This window comes from Neodiprion lecontei, chromosome 2, assembly GCF_021901455.1.
Source record: "Neodiprion lecontei isolate iyNeoLeco1 chromosome 2, iyNeoLeco1.1, whole genome shotgun sequence".
In the NCBI taxonomy this organism is placed as follows: domain Eukaryota; kingdom Metazoa; phylum Arthropoda; class Insecta; order Hymenoptera; family Diprionidae; genus Neodiprion; species Neodiprion lecontei.
In genome coordinates this window covers 37,088,254-37,115,374 of record NC_060261.1, presented here as the reverse complement: position 1 = coordinate 37,115,374, position 27,121 = coordinate 37,088,254, and the positions used below count along the sequence as shown (strand labels likewise).

The window sequence follows — 27,121 nt, the reverse complement described above, 5'->3', positions numbered from 1 at the left end:
TTGAGTGTTTTGATTTGAACGCAGAATTTGTAGCTTCAATTATATGACGAGGGTCGCGAATCGGAAGTTGTCGAGCACGTCTGAAGTCTACTATTGCTGGCAAAAGGCAGAACTTTACGCTGCAACAATGTCTTCGATAGCACGTCAGGTTTTCAATTCATTAGTGTATTGTGCATTGACTTTGGCAAGTAGATGTCAAATATCACAATCAAATAGTCAGTTAGGTAGATCAGTGTGCGGTAAAAGTCATCGGTAAGTTTGTAATCGTAAGTGGACGAAAGATGGAAAATGATTTTCGGAAGAATAGGTTGACAAAACACACATTGAGAAAGGGACGTTAAATAATAATTCCAAGAGATTGTTAGGAAAATACGGTGTTCTGAATTAATAAAACGTGCATGTTAGTTAGTCGGCCTGAAAATGAAAACAATCAAGTCTATGTAAGCAAACTTGATGCCATTCTATTTACCTCAACCTCTCCCGCTGATAAGCCGCCAAATTTTTGCAACCCTGGCCGTTTTTCTTACTTTTCCGTAACACTTTCCTTATCTTAGTCATAGTGAATGACTGATGAACACTTATCAAGGAGTTTTAGATACTTTACTAATATTTATTCACGAAGAACACACCGAATAACGCTCACGGCTCACGATTTGAATTACGGGTTTGCACGTGTTAAATGCAGACTGCTGCTACGGCCGTTAGTTCGTACGACAGGCGCCTTAAGCCAGAGATGGCGCTCGCAAGCAATCGCTTTTCGCGGTGAAAATCCACTGTTTCATGCTTCAGCTCGTGCAAGTTTTCTCGCAACTCTTGAGTTCGATTTTATTGCTCTTAGTCCTAAATCAAAGGTGAAGGATCTATCTGTGTCGTGTATTTTGTAGAATTGTGAAAAAAAATTCGTTTTTGTTTTATTACAACGGGAACTTTGCTCACTTTCAGTGCTGTTTTTTACGACTCTGAAAAAAAAATTGAAATTCGGAAAAATACACGACACAGATTGCTCCTTTGCCTACAAAATGCTTCTAATAGAAGTTCGATATCTTTATAAATGACGGAGAAAACTTGCATCGCTTGAACGTCTGCAAGCAGCAGTTCCGCCGGGAGTATGCAACGTCCTTGGCCGTGTTCGTAAATTGACTGACAGTACTCAAAATTCCCTAGGACAGAGTCGGAGCTATTCACGAACTTGGAAGCGCAAAAGAGATGAAAGATTGCTGACAGTACTGTCAGTCAATTTTCGAACACGGCCCTTAAGAAGCTATCGGATTATTGACACGGCTTCTTATGGCCCCGGGCTCGCCCAGGCCTACTCACCTGCAGAGTACTGGTCTCAAAAAATTTTCCAGGAGTAACCGCGTTTACATTCTTCCCTAACCTGCTACTGCAAGAGCATTTTGCCACCCCCTTAGACTCGAAGACTGCTCCAGCTTCCCCTCAATATCTAGCTATAAATATTCTGTTCAGAGGTGGCGTCATCTATGAAATAACAAAGAATGAACTCATCGAATTTACCACACGAAAATCAAGTGGCCGCGAGCACGGCTGCGTTTGGTTTGCCGAAAGATTTTTGACCAAATCTGTCTGAATGGAAGTAACTTGATTATTGCACGTGGTCAAAAGTAATAACGAAGTTTCGGTACAGCAACTCGGAGAGATCTAAAGAATAAATAAGTAATTAATAAATTCTGTACTTACACTCCATCATTTCTAGGTGGTTGACCAAGCGGTTATGCTTATGACGTAACAATTTTTTTGGTGGCAGGAAAAATGGCTGGAACATGGACTGAGGACGAAATTGGGCGAAAATGGGATCGCTGCTTTACGGACGCTGTTCTTAAACTAGGTACGAACGGTCGTTTCATATTATATTACTACGAAACCATGAAAGGTTTCACACAACTCAATATTTAGCTGAAATTAATTCATGTTTTGACGGATTTCAGGCGGTGGTGTGTTCCTAGGATCCGTATTCTCCCTTCTCTTCTTTAGAAGTGAGTTGATAATTTCCGAAATTCATATTCTGTCATACTTTTTTGAACGTTGTACATTAATTGAGATGTCGTGTGCTTTTCGTCATAACATTATTTGATAATCGATAAATTTTGAAGCCACCAATTTCCTAACCTGCTTATCAATCGGCCTTACAGAAGCGCTGAGTTATGACCACTGGCTTATTACATATGTACAAAATCTTCAAGAACAAATTCGTTCGATTTGTATCAAGATTTTCAAACAATTGACAAGCACGAACATTATAATGAAATTTTTCATTTCGATTGGATACCATTTGGTATTGATGAGTACAAATGAACGGTGAAGTTCACAATGTCATGAAAATGATTTTTGGTAATTATCTAATCCATCACAATATAATCATCATTTTACTTTTGCTCACAGGAAAGAAGTGGCCAATAATAACAGGAGGTGGTTTTGGCCTAGGTATGGCGTACTCTAATTGTGAAAAAGATATAAATGCAACATTAATACAGAACAGGCCACAAGGTCGAAAATGCGAGGAGAAGAAAAAGTAGCAAACCGAGTGTTTTATCATTTAGAAGAGGAAAGAAGCATGGAAAATCGTCAACTAGTATAGGCGATAAGTCCAGTAATGTGGTCATGCACCATGTTAGTTGAATTTATAACATTATGTCGCAAATGTCGCGTTGATACGAAAATAAAAATCTTGCAGTGTACATACATATAATTATTATGACCAGATAATGGTATTGTAAATTATGTTCAAAAAATGTAATAAAATGACTTTAAATGTCTATTCTTACTCCATTACTATATTTGGGATGCTATTCAATTTTCTCACAGCTTGAATTTGCTCATCCTACTCCCCCAATGCCAAGGATCAATATTTGAATATACATGTATATGCGCATATTTTGCTGCAAGCTCTGTCAAGGTGTGATTTTTGTCGGTGGTAGGTATTTTAGGGTCGATAACCATCTAGGAATATTTTAGGTGTCGGTGACCAGTGTGTTGGCGTCACTGTAATAAGTGGCATGTGAAAAATATTGAAGAAAATTCTACATAAAGATCAAAGTAGGGTTGACCGTCGAGTTATTATTAGTAGAGCACGGATAAGAGCAGGAATAACCTGCTAAAGCAGACGGATAAAAGAGCAATGTCGTGCGACGCGTGTCTATTAAATTGTAAAGTAATAACATACTTCACTGACACATAACCTTATCTTAGAAGAATAAATCGCGGTAGAATCCGAACGAGAATATTTCGAATACTCAAATAATCGCAGTGCACGACAATCAGACGTTGCGCTGTCCAAGGGTAGTGAACGAAGCGTAATATTTCCTTGTAGATAATCCCGTCATTCCGTTTCAAACGTAGCACAGGTAGCAGAACGATATCTCTGTTAGATATATGTGTACACAAGTATCCAGACATATAGCTTATAATTATATACGGATAATTGCCTATGCAGTGAACACGCCCCTTAAGTTCCCGCAATAAATAGACTTTTTTATTCGTTCGTAATACAGCCCGTTACACGCAGCTGATTCAAAACCTGAAAGTATACGAAAAAATAATGAAATGTCGAGTCTTACGAGTCTGTCAACCCCCTTGATGGTTAATACTCCGAACAAAAATTATTTCCGTATTCAAACTGTCGACAAATGTCCGTTTAAATCTTCCGCAACTACAGCGTCAAGAAACCCATTGGAAAAGATAATTGCATTGAGTATTAATCGTCGATCACGTGCAGGGAGGATTGATGTAAGGAATAAGGAAAACGAAAATTACGAAACGAAGTGTTTAAATGTGTCCAAAGTGGTTCGTGTCATTAATTTTTTCTTTGTGGATTTCACTTTGTTTGACAACAAGATACAAATGATGAAGAATAATTTAAGGAACATTGTATCCTTGGCTAGACTATCTTTAGTCTTAGCCACGCTCTCTATTGTTATCCAATTGCTACCTTTGACTGAGGCCGCTGAACCCCTGGGTAATCCGTATGAAATTTTGGGAGTATCTCGACACTCTACCATACAGGACATACGAAAAGCTTACAAGCACCTTGTCAAGGAATGGTAAGAAATCTCGATGATTCATTGTTTCCGTTCATTAACCAGATCAATATTTTTACAGGCATCCCGATAAAACAGATCATCCAGCTGCGGAAAATAAATTCGTTGAAATTATCAAGGCTTACGAGGTGTGTAATTAAACGAATTTCATTTTATATAATTCAAATTATTACTCAAACTCCAATAAGAATTAGTTTTCATATCTGCCAATATGTATTACAGCTATTAACTGATCCAGAAAGGAGAAAAAAGTTTGACAATTACGGTATCACTGACGAAGGTATGCCGCGGCAAAGACGTGACACCAGCCACGTCAACATGCCTGATCCATTGGAAGATTTATTTGGAGGAAATTTTAGATTCCATTTCCAGAATCGAGATATCACACTCTTCCATAAAATGAGCATCAGTTATCGGTGGGCAAGAATTTTCTGCTGTCAATTTGCTCCGAAACAAATTCTACTCTGTGATAAAATACTTCGACCTTTTAGAAGATTCTCTACTTCGAATTCATTATCTCTTCCTCAGTAAGTCTTTGGAATGTATTTATCTGTTCCTTTTTAGAGCATTTGAAAATGGAATCGTTTCAAAGAGCTATCGAAACCCGCAGTTCATTCTGTTTTACTCCGATTGGTGTTTTGCCTGTCTTCAAGTAGAGCCTACTTGGCGTCGATTAATGGATGAACTAGAACCATTAGGTGTTGGATTAGCAACAGCACATGCGGAGAAAGAACCTGCATTAGCTCGAAAACTTGGCATACATTCATTGCCATGTTTGACTGTTACTTTTGATGGACGCGCAAGTGTTTACAAAGAGTCATTGTTTAGTGTTCAAAAAGTTGTTGGTAAGAAATTATAAAAATGAAATTCAAGATTCTATCAAATCTGTTATATCTCACTTTTGATTTGTTCAATATTTTCACCTAGAATTCCTGAGGAGCAAATTTCCGTACAAGTTGGTGCAGAATATAAATGAGAATAACGTAGACACTTTTCTGTCCGGGTGGTTGGATAATAGGATTCGAGCACTGGTATTTGAGAGGCGAGAATCTGTCAGACTGCGATATCTTCTCATGGCTTTTCATCACAGAGATAGAGTTGCTTTTGGATTTGTCCAGGTACACTTGGACCTATTATTCTTAATATCAATTTTTTTGTTCTTTAAATAAGACTACTCTAAGAGTTACTAGTAGTGGTACACGATCTTTAGTTTTATTTGAATTATTTAAGGTGGGGAAATCTGAGACTACCTCGATCACATTGAAATACAAAGTCTCAGGAGATCTTGACACACTGTTGCTGTTCAATGAAAATTCGGAGAAGCCAGTCGCTTGTGTTAGCATGAAAGACATACCCAGTGAAACAATGCATAACGTCATTGCAAATAATAAGTTTTTAACACTCCCCAGGCTCTCTAATCAGGCTATGCTAAACTCTGTTTGTCCTCCAGAATGGCAAAGACCTCGCAAGCGTTTGTGTGCCATTTTAATTTCTCAAAACAGTCCTCTGCATGATGCAGCTAGGCATAAATTTAGACAGGCAGCATTAGAATCGCCCTACAGGTGAGCACTTGCAGATGGTTTAATTTTACAGCTGTGTATACTGAAAATAGTTCAAATAATGAAATAGCACAAATTGATCATGTTATTATTATAGCATAGAACGAGTAAGATATACATACGTGTACAAGGAAACACAGCCAGAATTTGTCTCAGCACTATCTAGCGGTGAAGGCAGTCCACTGGAACCGCTTTTGCATATTGTTATAATTTGGAGGCGTGACACTAACCATTTGAAATATGAATGGTTACCAAATGGATGGTTCGTAACAACCCAAGGTGATGCACAGTGGAATGAAACCCGACAGGGCTTGGAACAAACTATACAAAGATTACTACGTACCTCTGAAGCATTGCCATATGCTGCGGAGGTAGGAGAATTGACTGACGAACACGCACAGGTATTTACCAAAACACTGATTAAGAAAACCAAAATACCCGATAGCTAATAGTTCGACTATAAGTAGAGATTTTTTGTCGTGAATACTGCCGTAAAAATTCGTATTCGACTTACACGCGGGATTGACTTACATTTGGGACATATTTGGAAATTTTCTTTATCGATTGAAAAACCTTAATTTTTAACTCAATATCCATAAATATGTGTGAAAAAGCAATATTAAAGATCAGTGTACCTGCTTCTGTGATGGAAACTTATCATAAAATTCGACTAATATTTGGTTCCTAAAAAATAATCACTCATTAATCATTTTATAGTAGATCAACCAAGTTCTGCTATCTTTATACGGTGGTGAACCTAAAAAAGGGACAAATTTGTCGCTGTCAGTCATTCTAGTGTCGATACCTATGAAAGTATATAAAAAATACGTTAACAAGTATCAACAAATATTATTTTCAACAAATACCAACTTTAAACGTGTATTTATAATTACAGGGTACTGTTGGTAGACTGATTGGTAGAGCATTATTGGCAGTGGATTATCTTTCAGATAATTTAAGCAAGGAGCAATTGTTGCCCTTACTGTCAGTGTTGGCTACGTTATTGCTGATTGGAGCTGCTGGTTACGGAATGTCTCATTTATTGTAAGCCAAATTGAGAATACATTTTACAATTTGTCTTATTTCAGATCAAAAATTGATATTGAACAGAGAATTATGTAGTGTGAAGTAATTCACCTATTTACGAACTCGATTAATTTACAGGACATTGGAAGAGGCTAGTGTTCAGGCAAGACGTGCTGAGTACAAGCAAAACACAAAACCACTTCCAACACCGCCACAGCTAAGATTGCATGAAGTAAGAGCTGAAAAATACAATGGTCTCGTACGCCTCTTAAAACCAGGCTGTCGAACTATCATACTACTAGTTGATGCTCAGAGTAGATTGAAACTCCTACCAGTTTTTCACAGAGCTGTGTGGCCTTATAGGTAACATAAATTATCACCATTGTTCTAATTTATCATGAGTTTGTTATGGCTGTACTTTACTTTTTACATTTTTATCTAGAAAAAATAAGACCTTAATGTTTGGACACTTATCGTTGGAACGTGGACTAGAGTGGTACAAAAAAATTTTATCCCTAAGCTTACCCGAACAAAGAGAGCTCAACATAAATCCTAAGAATTGTGTCGGAACCGTGTTATCTTTAAATGGTCATCGGAAATATTTTTGTATGTACCATGCAAAGCATCCGGAATGCAGTAAAGGAAAAGGCTTTAAGGTAAGAATAATTGCCAAAATTTGGAATGAAATACAATACAGGCCTAATGATTGTTTCATTTTAAATGTCTCGTTGATTTATATTCTTGTCAGCTCTTAACTTACTCTTATTATTATTGCAGCGCATGGAACGAATGACCAAGCAGTTGAGTCTGAGATCAGATGATGCAGAAGCTGGCGCTTTTATCGGATTCGACAGTTCCAGTGACTCTGACGCATCCTATGAGGAGGTTCGCGTTCATATAATGGCAACTTCTTGGCCTAATGCATAACTTTGTTTTCTATGTAATATGTTTGCATTCACAGGCAAGGAATGATGTTTTATATCAAGATAAACTACTTGATGGGTTACCAATGTGGCTTGATCGGTTGTTCGAAGGGTCAACGCATCGTTATTACTTAAATTATTGGCCGGATTTCACTGCCAAGTAAATGAACAGTTACTACCTAACACCGAAAAAATGTATGCCTTTATAATGATATACCTTATTGATTCTAGTCAACTATAGTCTCACTATAGTAAGAACACGATAAAATCTCTTATTTCAAGAATGTATGGATTGTGCTGTGCAAAAGACAAATTATTTATATTTAGTTAATGTTCTTATACCTATATTGTGGGAATGATTTTGCACTTTCTCCAGCATAGCTACATGACTTCTATGCGGAATTATGAACATAGGAAATAACACAGGGAGGATTTTTTGGCGTAATACGTGGCGCATTTTAAAGACTAGACAGGAGTTCAAATACGTAAGAAAATTTTAACCAAATACCACCGTTTTCACTGTTACAAAGAAAGATGGAATTACTGTTTTCGGGTTCAGATTTTATTTTTACCGCATTGACCAAAGTACCAAAGACTGAAAAAATGGGCATACTTATTGAACATATTATTGAATCACCTGCATATAAGTGAAATTGAATTATATATATTTTTCTTCAATAGCGGTGCGGAAACGCTCGTTTTTGCTCCGTTCGGGAGGATCGAAAACGGGCGATTTTGGGTCGGTGAAACGCGGAGGATTGAAAACGTTTCATGATTTGTTATTGATTATAATATTTTTAATTCGATTTGAAATCAAGTTTTCAGTTCCAGTAGTAAAATAATCTACATTTCCATTTTCTTGTTGAACACAGTATAAGTTAAAAATTCTATAAAAAATTCAGAATCATGTCGGAGGGCTTACTTATGGGTCTTCGTGAAGAATGTGAGAAAAAGGACATTAAATATGAGCGATTAGATTTAAAATAGGAAGCTTTATCTCGATAGTGTTTCTTTCAAATAAGAAATATAATGAAAATTGAGAAATTCGAAAAAATACGAAAACCAGAGTCATTTTAAGTATGTATTCTCAAGAATTTTCAATGAAATGTAGGTATAACTTTTAAATCCTGGTTATAGTCAAGTGAGGGGGGCTTCGCCTCCTGGATCCTCCTCTTTTGCCTCCGTTAGCCCTTGCCCACATTGCCAAACTAAACCTGGTGATTTGCACCGACCTGAGAATCACCCGCCATGCAAAAACTTGCGTTCGCTCCACTGTTAAAGAAAATAGTATGTGGACCTCGAGAAAAATCGGGCTTTTGTACCTTATTATAGAGTTGAGTATCTCTGAGCTTTGTATGTGGTGCGCAAACGCCCGTTTTTGCTCGAGGTGCACAATGTACTATTAACTACCAACTATTTATTTAAGTTAAATATCAGAAAAAATCTGTTATCTAGTCAATAACTAATCCAAGCTGTCCTTCTTGTCTAGTCTTGAATGTTACATTATTAGGTTATTGAGCAAAAGATTTTTAAAATATCAATGCAGACAATTCAGATATATCCTGCATGTGGTTTTCTTTGTACCAAATATAGCAATTTATATGGCAAGACTAATAGAATCTCAAGGTTTTTTTTTTCTTTCGAGTCTACGATTCCGTTTTTACAAAGATCTTAATGGGATTGAAAATCTTGAGAATAATGATTTAGGAAATTATTCGCGTATGAAAAGAGTAATTCTACAATCTATATCACATCTTTGATATTGCTAGCAAATATTCTCAACTGAAAATCTGTGATATTGATTTTTGAATTATCTTGCAAAACTCTGTTTTCAGTTAATTTATAACAGCTAAGCTTTTAACTTTGTAGCCGTTAACTTTTAACTAAGTCATAACTACTAAATTTTTAATAAGATTACAACTTTGCAACTTGCCAACAAACCAACACTGCGTGATGGCATCTTTGACCTTGATCGTCAAATATACAGCAATGTGCATGCCTATCGTGGCACCTATTGTCTTGGCGAAACCTGCATATAAATAATGTATTATGTTGAATTATTAGTTCATCCGCATTTAATCTATGACGAGTTAAGCACTGTTACATACACATACATATGAAAACTAGGATTTTGAGAAAATCATTCGTTACTGTATAGGTTTGATTGAAGCAGTGAATGATCTGTTTGCTTGCAACAAGAAAAACAGGCTATACACATATTACAGTAATTAACTGATAACAGTTTTATAACAATCAATAGATTCATCACAAGTCGAATACCTAATTTTGCACTAATTACTTACTGCTGTGATAAATAAGCTAGGAGCTTTTAGCTGTGAAGATTCCTACCAACGTATCATAGGATAGCAATTAGAAAAATTGGTATCAACTTGTAGCTTAAACTTGGATAACGACAGCATCTAGAAATACATAGCAAATTCACGTATGTAACATGAAAACAATACGCACCGGGAGCAGATCTATGTGGATCCATATAATACTTTATTTCTTATAGTAAATAATTGTAATCTGGAATATTATTTTCGAACAATTTATTCACACGAGATGAAATGTCTTGTATTCTGCACTTCAAATTATTCATCAAGTTTGCAATGTAAGATTTCGTAATTTTCTTCGAATACGTCTAGCTCGAAAAAATATCGGTATCTTATCGCTTCAACTTTTGAAATCATTCACTTTACATTAATTTCCCATTGCTAGTTTGGTGAAAAAGCAGTGTCATAGGTTTCCACAGTTAGGAAGCTTAGAAAATAGTTTTTCTCATTCTTTAATAGAAATATATATGACTAGATGATTTTTTATAAAAATTTAACAGAATTTTAGTCATGTAACAAATCATATTTCCAATAGACAAATGTAGAATTAGTCTGATCCTGTTTCACGTTTGTAGTCAGGTAAATTCAATCAAGATTCCTACGATGGTTCCGAAATTTTTAATCTTTTGACGATAATAATTTAGATGGATGCTTTGAAGCCAAGATAAACTTTTTGAATGACTAAATAACGAGCCCTGGATACTAGTTATGAATCCATGCGACTATCTGCATATATTATTTCAATATTATTCTGTATATCTGTATTGAAATATGAAATAGAATTAAGAAAGCATTGTGATTTTTGTCATTTGACAGGTATCAAAACTGATAAATAAAATTACAATGTTTATGCTCTGGAACTCTGCATTTTTTGTGTTTTAAATCCAAGTTTTCATTCACAAATACCTAATTTTGAGAAACGTATAGTCTATAGGAAGAAAATCCGAATTTGGAGCAGATTCTGGAATATCACACACTGTATGAAGGAATGCACACAAGATCTCCTAAAAGCACTTTGAGCGACAAAGGATTTGTCATCCTCACTTTACTGTGTATAGAGAATACCTTGAAACAGGCCTTCCAAGCTACAACAGGTCCTTCCATGCATCATGATAACCGCTGTAAATTGACCCCTGTGTGAGTGTGATTGGTCCACTTTGAGACATCCTTTCCGTACGAAAAAATTTCGTGGAAATCTGTAGATTATTCTGATACTCTACATTAAACCTGTAAAACTATTTACTATACAAATATGACAAATAATTAATGTTTGAAACACCAAACAGAATTCGCTCGCTTTATTACAACTTTTTCATCCAATAATTACAGAGTACTACGAACTTCAGCAGCATCAGATATAAGAACTAAAAAATGAGTTCATGTTGTCAAGAGGACGATATCAAACACAAAAATTTATCGGCTGTATCTCAATATTATTTATTTGCTATAATGTGTATAATCATGACTTATTTTTTGTATACCCGGTGAAAGAGTCACATACTTTACTTCAATTAATATTGTGAATGTACCACAAAGGTATGGGTTTCAATAATGTGACTGTATTGATGATGAATCTAGTGACATTGAATGCACGGAGGCAAATTGAAATTAGCAAAAATATTAAATGTTATAAATACTGTTAAATGTTCACGATACATTTCTGAAAGATTATTAAATATGATTAAAAAGTTGCATCAGCAGACCTCGTTGACGTATTTCTTAATTTGAATAGCATCAATAATCAGAAATTTGTGGTAATACGCAGTATAATCCACAGTTAAAAGTTCGACTTTATCTATGGTATGGTTTTTATTACATTTATAAAGTGTAATACAATTTTTATATAATCGTATTACTGCTTTTTACCTTCCTGACTTGTACTTGAGGCAATAGTCATATTCACCTGACGTAGTATAATAAATTGGTAATGCCGTGCCAATAAAAGTTATATTTGGGTAATTTTGGCTATAATTCATTCGATTTGAATTTAATTGTTATAATCATGTAAAAAAATTCACAGAACTCTTTTAATCATTTGGATCGTTCGCCTTAATTATGCATGAGCACATAAAAAATTATCATATTAAACCGTGTCCTTCAGGAAAGTGTACTGGTTGGCAATTGCATGCCTAACTGACGATACCGTTGGCAATTATGGGATAGTTTGAGGTTTATGAATTGCGAATTCCAAGAGCTTGTTCTAACTCTGCACGCTTTTGTTGAACTTTAGTGTAAAAGTATCGACATACTGCTTCTTGGGCCCAAGGCTGATAGTAGAAATCAGCTCTACGCTCTTCCTCGGGGTTGCCAACAACATCTGTCATTGTCTTCAAGTCTCTAGTCTGTGATATAATCCACTTGTTGATAAACTGCTGAGGGTCCTTTGCGAAGCTCAAAAAGAACTCACGATTTGTTTTCAACTGGTTTATAGTTTCCACTGTCTCGTGAATTTTATTATCAAGGCTTTGAATTTCTTGCTGACTTGCAGTCGACAACAAGAAATTGTTCATCTGGGTCTTGAGCGTATCATCTACTTCAACGTCGATATCATAACACGCGGTTTGCTTTGTCTCTGTACCTAAATGAAAATGTTTTAATGGCAATGGAGCAAGAATTAGTATTATACCTGGATTCATATTCTTCAAATCGAGGAACAACCACATTTGAAATCAATTGAAAAGTTTGACAGATTAAAAGCTGATGTACTCCATACAACAATTTTGTCAATCAAACTGTATTCATTTACGAAGATGCTCAATGATTATTATTGTACGTACCTTCTACACTAATGACATGATTAATAACAATTGGATCTGGCGGATGAAGTAATGGGTTCAAGCGTTGAGGTATTTCAGCAAATTTCATTCTAGGACAAGCAAATATTTGCTCCAGATATTTGTCGCAGTTTATAAATTCACGTTCATGTCCGTCTTGAAGTTTGTGTGTTTTTATATACTGCCAGAGAGCGGAGATGATGACTGGTCGAGTTTGTGTATGAACACCAAGTAGGCGAGCTAAGCGAGGGTCGAGCTTGAACTGCAAAATTGGCAATAAGTCAATTGAACCCCTGCATGCAACAAGAACTTGACTCGAGTTAAGTTTTGGACAATGAAATATGAATAAAGTATTTGTTAACTGATGTACAGGTGTTTTAATAAAAAAAATCAATCGTTTTTTGTTTTGACGAAATTGTCCTAACCTTTGATATCACTACACACCCATAAGATCATAATTTTCAATATTTCATTGTCCAAATCTTAACTCGAGTTAAGTTGCTGTTGCACGTAGGGTCTCAATTATTACACATAATTAGATGTTTACATACATAGGGTGACGACAACTTTGCTCGACTAAAATTCCCTGACCTTTTTTCATGAAGCTCAGGTAATGTTGGGTGGTTTTTATGACTAAAAGCTATGTACACGCGCGTGTGTATGTGTGTGTGTAAAAACTGCACAGTAACATTTCCAAAAGCGAGCTTAACTTAATTTACCAAGCCTAGTTGAAGTTTGAAAACAATTTATCAAAAAAGTACAGTTTCTTTCCTGTAGACCATCATAATTCCCTGACTTTTCCCGATAGACGGAACTCCCCGACTATTTCTGGTTTTCTCGGATTACTCGGTCAGTCGCCACCTTGATACAATTTGAATATGTTTTAATGATAAAATGTACCTGCAGTGGTTGATAATCAAGCAGCAACAAAATTGTACATCTAACATTCTTATCACCAGGTCTTTTAACTTGAAAACCATCAGTCTCTTGAGTTGTCAGCGTACGATGCCATTCAACCAGATGATTATCTGGCCCATACAAGTCTTTGTCTAGCTCTATTACCAAGCTTTTAAAGAAGGATGAAAATTTTCTCTTGACCTATGAAACAACCCAAAACATGTATGCCGCTTTTCCCAGTATAATACGAAAATGTTGGGCTCATTGATACCTTGTTGGGGTCATTTTTTGTATCATCGAGAAGTCTTCCTTCTACCCGAAGTTCCCACGAAGCAACAGAACCTTCTTCTCCTTCGCCAGCTTCTTTAGCTGGGTAGAAAGTATTAGATATAAAGATTCTCAACTTTCGTTTTTGTTTCATAGGACGTTTCAGGGCTTCTTGGATGTCCAAACGTTTGCGCATAATGGTAGCATCAAGTTTACGCTCAAAAGCAAGCAAATCCATGTACGCCTGTGACTCTGGTACAAGATCGCGTACTTTCTGAGGTAGAATTTTGTCTGCCAGTTTCTTCTTCTTCTTCGATGTGGAATGTGAGAAATCACTGTTCCAAAAATACCTAGTGAGTTTGCGTGAAAAATCATAGCTCAAAAATCAAAATTAATTTTGAAAAGATTTTTGTAAAAATTAGTTATGACGATGGCTGCATCGCCTGGTAAAAACTTTGTACCTTAGTTTGAGCTCTAATCCAGAACAGTGAGGGCTTGTACCATGAAAAACGTACAAAAAAACACAGTAACGAAAAAGACTTAGCAAAGAATTTCAGTACCATAAGCATCATATAACTTTATAAATTGACAAATTGAACATTCACTTGCTTTATAATGTTACAAGCATACAAAGAAATGTTGTAAATTACATGGTATGTTCAAAAAATGAGCAATAATAATCATTACATCTAAGATTATAGAAATAAAATGGACTCACGGTTTTTGCTGAGATATTGGTATCCGTTGCTCAGTAGATCTTTTGCTTCCTGGAGGTGTGGGCATAGGTCCTTGGCGCATATTAGTGTATGGCTGGTTTGGCCTCATCATTCCTCCAGGTCCTGGGCCTCCACTGCCCATTTGTGGAGGTGGGGTAAAACCTGACCTTTGCTGCATCTGCGTAAAGAGACATTCACCCAAAGAACAGTAGACAATTTGGATACAAAGGAGTTTTTTCAAATTTAAAAATGTTACAAATAGAGAAAACCTCAGCCGTCATATTCTAATAATAATTGCCACGAAAAATCATTTTTTTTTTCAATTAAAGTATTGGATCATAATAACTCGAGTGAATTTAAAGTTGCTCGCTGTAGTTTGAGAAAGAGAGAGAGACTTAGTAGTTAGTAAATAATAAAGAATCAAAATTAACCTTGCCTACCGGGAAGTTGGGGCCAGAATATTGTCTCAGATTTGGTGGTACGGAAGGAGGAGGGTATCGCTGTGATGGTGGGCCATTATTTCCTGTATTTGGCACAGGAAAACGCTGTGCCATTTTGAAAGCGAGCTATCTGAATATGAGTAAAATCAAAATTAAGTTCAATAGTATAGAATTACCCTAAATACACGTCATACAGTTAAATACTAGACGTTGCGCTTGAAAAAAGCCTGTACATTAAGAGAAACAAGGAAATCTAATCGAGTGATGGATGATAATTAAAAAAACCTTTACACAAGATATTCTCTTTCATTTAAATGCATAACTCTTGAAAACTGAGTGATGATTGGCAGAAGCCACGAGATGCTATTTTTCACCAAGCCTGCTCGGGCTGCGCTGAGTAAGAGCACAAATGACGCGATAAGTTTTCAATACCAATATGATGTAGTAAATTTAAGCACAGTTTAATTACAGAACACAGGTTGGATATTTATGATGGAAGACCTAAGTGGGGGGTGAGATAATTAACTCAAAATATTCCACGTGAAATTTTAAAATAATTGAGTTAATAAAGAGCAAGAATATCTGATTTGGGATGTTTTCAGTTGACACTGGAAAGCCGTAGGAGAAAAAAAGATATCTCAGTATTTTCAATAGTTATTAGTTACATTAGACGGTATTTTTTCACTGGATAACATAGCAGTAGTTAGAGTATATTGAAAACCGATAAAAATCTACGTGAAAATCAAAATAGGCAGAAAATAACCTTCACTTCTCAACTTGAGACGCACTAGCAGGAAATAAATTGGGGGGACTTTGTTTGCGGTACAAATGTTCAAACTGCGAAAACCAGAGTGCGCTTTGATTCGTCACTAGACAGTAGACTTTCCCATTTTTAGAATAGTCTTGGAATCAAGAGAATCGAGAGATGCGTGTTCGCGTTTCTCGTGCCCACGGCGTCGCTAACTGAAGACTACCTTTTATGAAAGGGGATGGGACTGTTATCTTCCGTGTTGACCGTGTTGACTAAAGACTTACAGCATTGACGTAGCATTGACATGGCATTGACTTAGGCCCGATCTCTCCCACGTTAATCGAAGTTTAAACTAAGTTCAGCCTATCCCCAACTATATACAAAAAAATGAACGCTGTTTAAACTGTTTCGAAGGAAACGGGCGTTGTGGGATTGCGTATGCCACCCGCCGATAAAGAAGCTTTCAGATCGCTAAGATGGCTCCTCACCCACTTACCTTTTGAATACTAATAACGAAAATTTAATGTGACAACATTTGAAAACTTGCTTAACACTGTCATCACACATCTGAAAATAGACAAATTATAATCTGCGAAAATAACAGACTACAATAATCTGAAATAATTGAAGTTTATACGACTTTTTTGAAGTTTTCATAGTCTCCCATTTTTTTTTTGTATTGTATTTCCGAAGTCGGAAATATTGATTGAAAATGTCTTAGATGGGGGTCTAATTTATTAAATTTGTACGTTTGGCAAATAAGTGTATCAGCTAATCTAAAAATTTGTAAAACTACAACGAAATGGAAACAAATTTTTGGAATAGTGTATGAATTATGTGTTCCACACAATCGCAAGCAGTAGAGCATTCGGTGCTTTTTTTAATGCGGTATGTTCAGCAGACCTATTACATGGTGAACAATAATACGTAATTTTTTGAATAATTTTTTCATACGTCACACGATTAATTGTTTTTATTAAGTACATTATTGTCGTGCAGACGTCGATTGTTGATCGTTTCTTAATTCATATTGTTCGTTGAATTTTTATTATAGATGAAATGGATTGCTTTGCATTGTTTATAATCGTCGATATGTGTTTAATATCGCCGCGACGAGCGAAGATTGTTCGTTGATTGTACTTAAAAAGTCTAGATTTTCATTCGTTGCTTTATAAACTCACGTATAAGGTTCTGATATGAATTTTCACATGAATTCTACATGAGAATTGTCAATAGAGCGTGAGATGCATTCGTCAAAGTGGCAAATATAACGGTTAATTAGAGTTACGTACGAAATTCAACTTCAATATATTTGCAGAGTGTTTTATTTTCAATAACTCGTTTATTGGTTAAGTCATACTTTTGTATCAAGCAGGCGATAGGGAGTCGCGACCGCTTAGGCAATGCAATGGGCAGAGCCCTGTATGTTTTTACCACGTTTTTACTAAGTCACGGGACCGTGGTTAAACCTGAACTGGTTTTACTACCTTTGATCCTCCGTAGATTTATCCAGTTTACATGACTGTGGACAAAACGGACCCTACTGGGAATACACTGTCTACCATGTTCAAGTTGGTATTCGAACAATCTTTGTGTCAACATGTCAGGGAACATCACCTTACTTCGTGTCGGTAAGTTTTCGAGAATATCGATCATATTCACGTTGCAAAGTGTGTTGTCATCTAGCTGGACTGTATTGAACAGCTGACTGTCGGCTTTGAGACAAGATCGCAGTCGCGCGCCGAAGCGTTGATACGTTTGTCGAAAGATGCGATATCATGTTTAATACTTCGGCTGATTCATTAATTCGGAAAAGAATTAAAGCGCACGGATGTTCGGAAAAATTAAGTCGTGCCTTCTCGGGCTCTTCACGACTCGTGACATGTGTATAATACTGACTGCAGGTTCATTCGTGGGCTTACTATTAGTGTCTGTAACATTTATTCGTGAAACATAAACACGGCGGTAAGCTGAGTTGACCGTGGGTTGAGTCATGTAAATACGAATCTTCTACATCACTTCAAAGGTATTCCGTAATCAATAAAGTTTTACCGCTCAGTAATTGGTCATAATTTAGCTATTGAAGCAATAATATAAACTTCAACTTGACGTTCGTAAATCTGGCAACGTCGCAGCATGCGTCGGTAAACAGTAGATATCATCTGTAAATATGACGGACGGCTTACCACGTGGAAATTGATGTTCGGATTTTCCCCTATTGATCTTAGATGACTAATTTTCGATTTTCAAAATTCAGTGAAAGTTTTATGAGTTTCCTTAAAGTAATAAACATTTTAGTTTTTATGTATTTCTCGTAGAGATTTAATACTTGTATAATTTATTGGTGTAAGCTAAGGCTTTGAAGCTTGGTAGTTAAAAATTCTGGTAGGTGAATAACTTCCATGTAAACTATAAAAAATTTGAGGTAGGCAAGTCTTCTGCATAGTATACAAAGTGATTCTCATCCCCCCATCAAAGTTGCAACATTGTTTTTACCATTGCAAAAACGTAACGCTATTTCTTTTATGATTTTCTTTTTTTTAAATGTAATTAATTTTTATTTTTAGAGTAAAAATTGTAACTTACAGATAGCACGACTTATATCAAATCAAATTAAAGGCAGTAATGATGTATTTAAGTAATAAACGCAATATGTATTCTGAAATAAAGCAATATAATAATGAATAGAAAAAAAAGTTAAAAATTATTATTCATGTTGCAAAATACGTATATGGCCATGTGCATATTGTGTCAATAATCGTGTAGATTCGATACAGCCAATGAAACGATATGGTGTAAGCATGATTTATGAGATCTCAAGTACTAAGCTATCTTTTGTAGCCAGATATCCAATTGTTCAATGTCAGCAGAAGTCTCAGAATCTTTATCGAATGCACTGGCTTCAGCAAAATCAACTTTCGAGCCTAGATGAATAAACTCAAAATCTTTACCTTGTTTGCCAAGATAAAAATTTGACGAAGAGGCATCCGTAGTCTCTAACTGATTAGTTTTTGTTACCCTAAGCAAATTAATTTCTTTTTCAAGTAAAGATTTAATCACACTGCATCCCTTGGCTGTTGTTTGATCTTGCTTATTGCACAAAATTAACACGGGGGTTCCATTTTTTTGAATCGTAGGATCAGACAGGAGCGTATATAAATATCTGTAACAGATAAGAAATTTAAACTGTACAGGAATGGCGAAGTTTTATCACAGTTGATTAATGCTGAAGAGGAGTCTATTCATAATCGTGAGAAATTAATTGGAAATGATGGTATGCCGTATTGTTCCGAATATAAGCGGAGGTTTTTTGTCGTTGACAGCACCTGCCCAAAATTGACCTTGTTTTATATGCGGAGTTGTCTGATGTGCGGGTAACTAAAAAACTACCTTGAAATACTGTCTCAGAATTGAGGGCCGTCTTGTACTCGGAACAATACGGTAATTCACTATGTACTTACTCGGCAACATCTCTGACGTCTTTTTGTATGGTCACTGAATCAATGACATAGACTAATCCTCTTATTGAAGACTTGTAATTGTCAAAAAACTTTTGCCTCAGTCGCTCGTGACCAGGAATGTCAACAATTCGCAAAGCGCTCTGAAAAAAAAAAGAAGAGAAGAGTAGATTTATTCTGTCTAGTATTTTATGTTTTACAGCATAGCACATTAGTCTAAAAATCTGGAAAAAATTGCAATCATGAAATAAGTCTAGTTTCAAATTTACGTTATTGATGGTAACGTCCCCGATATTTTCTTTAACAGAGGTGTGTGTCGCGACATATTTGGAATGAAGGAGCCGAGCGTACAGCAATGTTTTTCCAGCGTTACTAAGCCCTGCCAAGATCAGGCTTCGGCCAACGGATCTTCTCCTACGCCATACAGCAAATACAACTAAAATAATAAAATGATGCCACATATTTTTAAAAGTATGTAGATCATTAGTTAGGTTGAATAAAACAATGTAACTATATATATTTTTACATGATTATTGCTCAAGTCGATGTCGTTGTTATAAAACTGTGGATTTGTAAACAAGAAATTTTGTTACAAATTGTGTACAGTTAATTTCTTTTTTGACTCTACGGAAGAAATCGATATTTCAATTTCCAATAATGTATCTATTTTGTTATTATGTACACAATCACGAAGCTAGAGTTGTTTTCTTTTTATTCACTATTTTAATACTATTTTATAACTATTGTAAATTCTATGATATTGTTTTAATATGAGATCTATGCTTTTAATGGCACGATATTAATTTAGCTTGATACAACCTGCATTGTTGGAAGAAATGCCAATATATCATCTTACCATATGCCACGTACATACATTATGCATAAAATTGTTGTTACTCTTATCTCTCTGAGATTAATTGTCTATATATAGATCGAATCGTATTATATAAATTCGTGCAGCAACGAGATTTTTCAATATTAGTAACAAAATGCGCATGTTTACATGTTCAAATGTTATGTACTTGTGTAAATTGAATGCGGTGCATTAGCGGGAACGGTGCACACCGAAACACAATAATTTGTCGAAAATCATAACCTAAGACTAATCTATTTCATGTAATATTATACCTAGCGTGATAAATATGGTAAACACAGCAACGAGCATTCCAATAAATTGTGTGTTTTCATTGTTCTCGAGTGTCAGCGTCTCTCCACGTTTGTTCCCCATCCTGGACCGTGTTTAATTGCGATATTTTCACTACTGAACTAAACGTGGGTGCATATGGTGTAAATGTCACCTCGAGTCTCGCTTTGCGTGTGGCAGAATGTGCAACTACGTGATTTAACCTGACCCAACATTATCCAACAAAATACTCTGCGTCTGTTGGTACTGCAGAGCGTAGAAGGTGAAACAGATCCTTACCTTACCGATAATTCTGTGTTACCAAGAGACTAACTGTAATCCCCGGTTGATTCGTCTTGATGTACAGATAGAGCTTGCTTCTGATCCAAATTTCCCAACTCTGGGACTCTACTTAATTCAAATGTGCATATTGAAAGCCTGAACAAGAAATTTATTTATTTAATACTTTAATGCAGAATTTTACCTTTTCTTACACATACGTATTAATTTAATAGATTGAATCGAACAGTAAATCCATTTTCTAATGGTATTGAAATATTATGCAAGTTCATTCTGGGTACGAAAATGTTACAAATGTGACAGTTTGAATTTCGTTACAAATAATACTCTTGAAATCGTGTGCGTTCAAGCGTTATACCGAATGGTACTGCTACCTTTCGAAATCCGTTTCGTGTTATAATAACATACCATTTAACTGATATTTTCGAATGACACTTGAAATAACAAGCCTGCCAAGATGGGTCTTCGAATATTCGAATGTTTGATCGTATACTTTAATAATTAGCTGAATCGTCTTCCGTTCCATGTAAATTTTTATGAGTCTGAAATTGAGTTGCGTTGCTGTTTCTACAATATGTTTGTATTACAACTGTAAGATGTACCAAAACAGTGATCAATTTGAAATATTTTATTTCATATGCATTACCGTTACGGCGCGGTACTGTTTGTGGTATTGCAAATAATTAAATTTTACTTTTATTTCATCTTTTTATAAGATTACAGTTAGGAACTGCTGTCTTATTGTTCTTTAAACAATTCTTAAAAAAGAAACAAATACAATGAAAATCGGGTACTCGTCAGCAATGAACAGGCTGTTTATTCCTGTATGTGACTGCCTATGTATATATATATATATATATATAAGAAATATATATACATATATATAAATGTATGTATTCAAATAATATTTTAGAGAAGACAAGAATTTTCTTTTTCGTACATCATTAGAGGGACCTTAGTGAATGAATATTGAAAGGGAGTTTCTGTGTGAATATTATTTACCCCAATAATTTGCCTCATTCAGTCTCTGTTGGGAAATGTACATAAGCGTGGATTCGTGTCTGTTGGACAGCAGCTCCGTCGTCGCATATCCGTTATACGTATGTTACAGGCATATTCTATCCAGGGCACTCACGTATCGCAGGCCATTCTTCATGGTTCCGTTGCTCTTTTGAAAACCAGACCTCTGTCTAAAAAATATTGGAAAGCAAAATAAACAATCACCAAGCCTGCTCGCCGCTTTGCTGCGCCGTATATAGGGGTAGGAGACAACAAACACACGGTCTTGCTGCTGCTGCTGCTGCCATGCCGCCGCCGTCGCCGCCACAACGCTCGCACGTTTTTGGGGATGGACCACCCGTAAATTCACGTGTGGAGTGTTATAATGTGTGTACTACACTCGAGGGAGGCAGGTCGCACCTGCTGTCGCTGAGTGATTCTAAACACATGTCCCACTTGGGGATGTCTGGCCAAATATTGGATGAAAGGATCCTTTACTGAGGGAAAGTCGATGAATAGAGGGGAAGTTGGTCGACTCCTATGTGTATGGTTTCGGGTAATGAAGGGTATCCAGTACGGGTAGGCGGCGTATAATTATTCCACAACTTAGAAGATCACAATTCCGTCAAGTCCCACAACTATGAGAGAAAATTATTCCCGTATAAAATAGTTTTAACGAAGTCAACATGAGTTGAACTTGACAAACGAGTGATAACAGACATTTTCGGTCCCGTGTGTCTAACGATCGATGAAAAGAAAAATGAATTTCTAGTTTCATGCTATCGAAGAAAGGGATATCCGCATTATCTTTGCTTGGCGAGCAGCTCAAAGTTACGGATTCGAACATACGTATCACAATCTTTTCAGACATAAGCGCGAGAAGAAAATTGCTAGAGAGTACAAATTTTGCCGAGCTATCTCAGCATCCGACGGAGTCGCGTGACTCTCGAATTTATTGCACTGCAAAATATCGGCGCCGTAGTATGAACTCGCGAAATGCTCTCTCCGCTTGCAAACAGCGGTGGGTGAACGTCTTTTTCGAAGAGACTGCGGGACACTCGATTCTGTGGAATATGGTTGAAGCTGCGGACATACAGTCCTCCAGAGGCGGTAGCAGTTATTTGGAGATCTGGATTCTGATCTCGCAGGATCCCGTGGGAATAAGCGAGCCGATCGAGATGCAGCAGCTCTCGCGCCAAACTTACTTGCAGATGTAAAGTTGCATAATGCGACAAATTCTCGTTGCGATTATATTCTGTAAAAAGATTCTTTTTTTTTTTTTTTCGTCAATTCTGCGCACCCTGAGAAACCGCCGATCCGATATCACCAGGGATACTCGCATGCATGCGGTCCGAATCTTATTCGTCGCACGATTTTTTGCCAGCAGACTGCAATTGCAGTCGCGAGATCGGACTCAGCGGGATGTCCATATCGATCAGAAATGCATTGACAGGATATTATTGCTTATTAATGAGTTTCTGCCCATGCTCTTTTATGGCATAACGGGGAACAGACAGACCACGCTGCACTTGGCAAACAAATTGAACGTTTAAATCATCGAAATGCACTTTTGCCATTACGGGATATTTATTTCATTCGAGCAATTATTTATAAGCGTCGCTATAAATATATAAGTATCAAAGCTGCAGCTTATAAATTGAGACTGAAACGAGGACTCGAATATCATACGCGATGTGCATATCGAAACGGATAGAGAAATCCGCAATAATGCGTCCGTAATAATTTATGATTAATAATTATCGTCGTAGGTACATAACGTGTATAATATATATAACAGTCGGGCAATTAACGCGTATAATTAGCAGTCCACCTGTACACAGTTCGTAAAAAGTACCGAGGTATCACTTTACAAACGCACTAATACCTGCGTACGCGTCGAATGTAAGGATGGAATTTAATAATGCGACCACATCTGCCACCATAAATTTGCGAGAATATTTTCAATCTGCAAAACCTAAATCGAGGGTCATTAAGCACGTATCAATTATCGGGACGTTAAAACAGGCAAAGTGTGCCAGTTCCGGCACTGAGTCGTTCTATTTCTTTTGAAGAAATCGCCGCGAATAATCTTCGCGTTGAAAAAAATCCATTAATGATTAAAAAAAAAAAAAAGAAAAGATAATCAAAAGTGCGGCAATAAAATCGTATAATTTTTTCGCATCGCGAAAGTTGGTTGGTGCATCGCATATAGGTATACCTATATAATATATATAATACAAGGTAGCCCGAAAAAAATTAATGAATAATAAAAATGAAAACGTTATAAATACCTATAATCTTATTCTTCGCTGTGCAGGAATTACTCGACTGCACAAATACAACAGAACGGGACTGTCGTATTAGTCGAAGGTTTCTTGGGGCAAAAACTAACTGATTTTTAAGCGGTTCGTTGTAAGTAACCACGAAAAAAGCGGCAGAGACCAACGCGATAAAATACGGCAAGAAAGGAAGAATCTTAAGGTGGTTTGGGAGCCGACTGGGCGCGAGGAAGAGAAGGCAGCGGAGGATCGAGAGGAGGAACATCGAACACGAACGACTCGATGGTCCCTGCAGCGTGCAGCGTTTCTTGCCCCCGGTTAAAGAAAGAGCGAACTGCGATCAGCGGGCCGCAGAATCTGCAATTACACCGCAAAAAACGATGGGAACAACAAACTGTTTTCTGCCCGGTAAGACAATACGGAGCCAAATAAGAAGCGGATATAAATCTTCAAAAAAGTAGTTTCATCGCTGATGCAATACGGGCGAAAAAAACTGAATCGATCCCTAAATTCTCCATTGACATGTACACACGTATACATGTATTACTATTTGCACTCGTTCGCCTCGTATCTTCACTCTGAGAAGGGGTTGGAATTCAATGATCACGCGGCTCAGTAAAAAGCGACTGAGAATGATGTATATTTCATGTTTTTGCTTATCAAGTTATCAGATTGTAGAGTTTGCTACGAAATTAGCGTACCTTAGCTTTATCCCATAATATCTGCGGGAGAGCTTCTGTACTGTGCTTGGTTTGATAATATTATATTCCATTCGGAGCGAATATTACGCGAGGTTCTTAATGGCCCGGATAAGGAGCCAGTTAAGGTAATTCTCTGGCCTCGCTGCACGTATCCTGCTAACGCCCGTGAGTAAATTGGGGTAATAAATTTGATGCATATACACGAGATTTTCCAGCCGCGTTTGTGAAACGTATACGGTATGCATGGATATATACAATAAGCTTATGTACACCGGGTAAAACTGTTATATACCTATCGCGTGATTATGATTACAAGGTTAGTGTTCGGAGCGGGTATATAACGGAGGGCAGTTTATACGCTCCTTAATTCGCGGTTAATTCATCCTTGATTTTAGGTTGATATAATTACAGAGGAAGGTGCGAATGTCTGCATAAAACGCGCTGCGCCGGCTCATCGGTGTTGATCATACCATCCTTATATGTATTTATTGGTCCAGCCGAGTCAAATGATCGCTACGTTCTTCGCCTAGATCTTAACGCTCCGATCATCGCTGCGGTTTCCACCCAGCCGGGGTTCTATTATAAATCGGCTGGAGGAGTGCATCCGAACCGTAATTAGCGACGCCAATTATTACTCCAACCCCTCGCCTAATTGGCCAACCAACGCTGACGCTACATAAATAAAACCCCGGTATCTTTAGGCTCGATATATTCGCTCTTCGGCCAGGGGTTAACGATTAGCGAATCGCGATTGGCGACGCGATGCGTTCTCTTACACCGCACGTGTATCTTATACACGCATAAGCATACGATAATGTCCGGCTTCCAATCGCGCCTTTGTCGATTCTATCTACTGGATTTTTACCAAGCGAAAAAATATTCCAACCCGGCTTTACGGAATGCACCGAGAAAAAGAATCGTCGTCTCCAGCTTCGCGACTAATTTGTATTTACAAATATCAAGATCTTTGTTAAGGTTGACATTCTTCTTATCCAATACGTCGAACGAAGCGAATGATAAAAAAAAAAACATATTTTCTGTCATTTATTTTTTCACCTGTTATTGGCGTATCAATTGAAATCAGCGCCGTATTAACTGGTAATTGTGAAAATTTTCCGATAACCCTAATTAAAAACGAGTTAACAAGAAGTGAATTTTTGAAACGAAAGGAATGAAAAATTTCGAGGAATGGGAGCACCGTAAATTGTGAAACGAGTCTGTAAAGTAATCAATTCCTTTAAATCTGTTTCCTCTTACCGGGAATCCTCAATCCGAATCTCCACTTTCTTCCTCCAACGACTCGAAGTGCACATGTGCATCGCGCCGATAGCATAATTTGTTCGTATCTCTACGGCTGCAGCCCTTTACCCTCTGACTCTATGGCCATTTAGCTGGCAAGAAAAGGGTCTGCGGGTACTTTAGATGAGACCCAACCGTTAATGAGATAAGACCCTTATTGTCAGAGAAGGAGAGACGGTTGTCCGTAAAAATCGGCGCGCATTTAAGGAGGACTGCTGCTTCAGCCGTGTGTAAAACGGGTTAACGAAGGTGCGAATGCCCGTCGGTACAATCACGACGAAACGGGGTGTTCAAGTTTATTTATTTCCACCAGGAAGAAGCTGGCTCGAATTTGATCGCGAAAAGAGTTGAATTTACGGCCGAGAAGAAAAGGCGATTTGGTGAAGCCGACAAATTAAACGGCATAGGTGTTATGCATTTCGGTGGTATTATCGCACGAGAGTTGCACCTTTAACGACTTCGCGATGCTTTTGTCAGACTTAAGCCGGTGGCTTGCGAGTTGCAGGTACGATGCTTTTCAAAGAGTAAACTTTGTAACGGAACCGATCATAAAACTGCCCTCGTGTCTCATACGGGTATCGGGCATAAATCTGTGCTGTGGCAGCCGGCTTTTCACCGCTGCCAAACAGCACCCGGGTTCGGCTGAAGCGGTCCGAAAAGGAATAAAAATAAATATAAAAATGAAAATAAGTATAAAAAATGTCAGTCGTCAAACAGACGTACAAAGTAGCAAATCTGCTCTCTCACGTGTTCCGGGTACCCTATGGCCTATAACCTCATTCCCTACTTGGCTCAAGCTCTTTCGTACCTCGCAAATAAAATGTTACAAATTCGTTGCACGCAGGGTAGTTTATGGCGTATGGCTGAGAGCTCCTTTATACCTCGGTTTAATGCTCCCTCAGGGCCATTATCCCCCTTTACGATAGTGGTGCGTATATGTTACCTTTAAATTGTGCCATAGACAAAGCCCCGACAAGTCGTGGAAGGTTGGCGGATCCCTGCATACCTTGTATCTCCACGCACATACGGGGTGTCTCTCCCTTCAACGACTCGCTACTGTCCATCCAAACTTCAGTTCAAAATGATTGATTAATCCCGGTTTCCCCCGTTAATGATTAGCTAGTTATTCCTCCTCCGAGTCCCGCTGAAAGCTTTACAAATATCCGAGGCTGCCGAGAATGGAGAACACTCAGCAATGTAGAAGGAAAAAAAACTACT

The 27,121-nt window shown here is 37.2% G+C and overlaps 4 protein-coding genes and 1 long non-coding RNA gene across 14 annotated transcripts; 3 read left to right on the top strand and 2 right to left on the bottom strand.

The window, feature by feature from the left end:
- Positions 1-1,491: 1,491 nt before the first annotated feature.
- LOC107218086 (MICOS complex subunit Mic10) lies at positions 1,492-2,787 on the top strand. 3 transcript variants are annotated; one of them, XM_046731367.1, is made up of 4 exons: positions 1,492-1,622; positions 1,715-1,846; positions 1,947-1,994; positions 2,401-2,787. In XM_046731367.1, the coding sequence occupies exons 2-4, from the start codon at positions 1,771-1,773 to the stop codon at positions 2,532-2,534; spliced, it is 258 nt and encodes an 85-aa protein (XP_046587323.1). In that variant the 5' UTR covers positions 1,492-1,622; positions 1,715-1,770; the 3' UTR covers positions 2,535-2,787. The 3 variants fall into 3 exon arrangements, with proteins under 3 accessions (XP_046587323.1, XP_015511321.1, XP_046587321.1); XM_015655835.2 differs by having other exon boundaries at positions 1,499-1,639; XM_046731365.1 differs by having other exon boundaries at positions 1,509-1,674; positions 1,766-1,846.
- Positions 2,788-2,991: 204 nt separating this feature from the next.
- On the top strand, positions 2,992-12,123 carry LOC107218091 (dnaJ homolog subfamily C member 16). Its single transcript, XM_015655842.2, has 12 exons — positions 2,992-4,058; positions 4,117-4,183; positions 4,278-4,471; positions 4,620-4,900; positions 4,983-5,173; positions 5,286-5,617; positions 5,712-6,015; positions 6,510-6,658; positions 6,779-7,003; positions 7,083-7,296; positions 7,418-7,525; positions 7,602-12,123. Exons 1-12 carry the CDS (start codon positions 3,562-3,564, stop codon positions 7,725-7,727), a joined length of 2,688 nt encoding a protein of 895 aa, XP_015511328.2. The 5' UTR covers positions 2,992-3,561; the 3' UTR covers positions 7,728-12,123.
- On the bottom strand, positions 11,312-16,050 carry LOC107218096 (brahma-associated protein of 60 kDa). Of its 8 annotated transcripts, none has more exons than XM_046731358.1 (8): positions 16,029-16,050; positions 14,985-15,123; positions 14,556-14,731; positions 14,299-14,331; positions 13,842-14,187; positions 13,574-13,771; positions 12,677-12,935; positions 11,312-12,477 (listed from the first exon to the last, which is right to left on the bottom strand). In XM_046731358.1, exons 2-8 carry the CDS (start codon positions 15,105-15,107, stop codon positions 12,071-12,073), a joined length of 1,542 nt encoding a protein of 513 aa, XP_046587314.1. In that variant the 5' UTR covers positions 15,108-15,123; positions 16,029-16,050; the 3' UTR covers positions 11,312-12,070. The 8 variants fall into 8 exon arrangements, with proteins under 8 accessions (XP_046587314.1, XP_046587313.1, XP_046587311.1 ...); XM_046731357.1 differs by lacking the exon at positions 16,029-16,050 and adding an exon at positions 15,968-15,989; XM_046731355.1 differs by lacking the exon at positions 16,029-16,050 and adding an exon at positions 15,757-15,892.
- Positions 16,051-17,394: 1,344 nt separating this feature from the next.
- LOC124292880 lies at positions 17,395-20,394 on the top strand. Its single transcript, XR_006902829.1, has 2 exons — positions 17,395-17,770; positions 19,510-20,394. It is a non-coding gene; the product is annotated as an uncharacterized LOC124292880 (long non-coding RNA).
- LOC107218084 (signal recognition particle receptor subunit beta) lies at positions 18,374-20,527 on the bottom strand. The gene is made up of 4 exons (XM_015655833.2): positions 20,331-20,527; positions 19,472-19,638; positions 19,206-19,345; positions 18,374-18,907 (listed from the first exon to the last, which is right to left on the bottom strand). The coding sequence occupies exons 1-4, from the start codon at positions 20,428-20,430 to the stop codon at positions 18,568-18,570; spliced, it is 747 nt and encodes a 248-aa protein (XP_015511319.1). The 5' UTR covers positions 20,431-20,527; the 3' UTR covers positions 18,374-18,567.
- Positions 20,528-27,121: the final 6,594 nt, after the last annotated feature.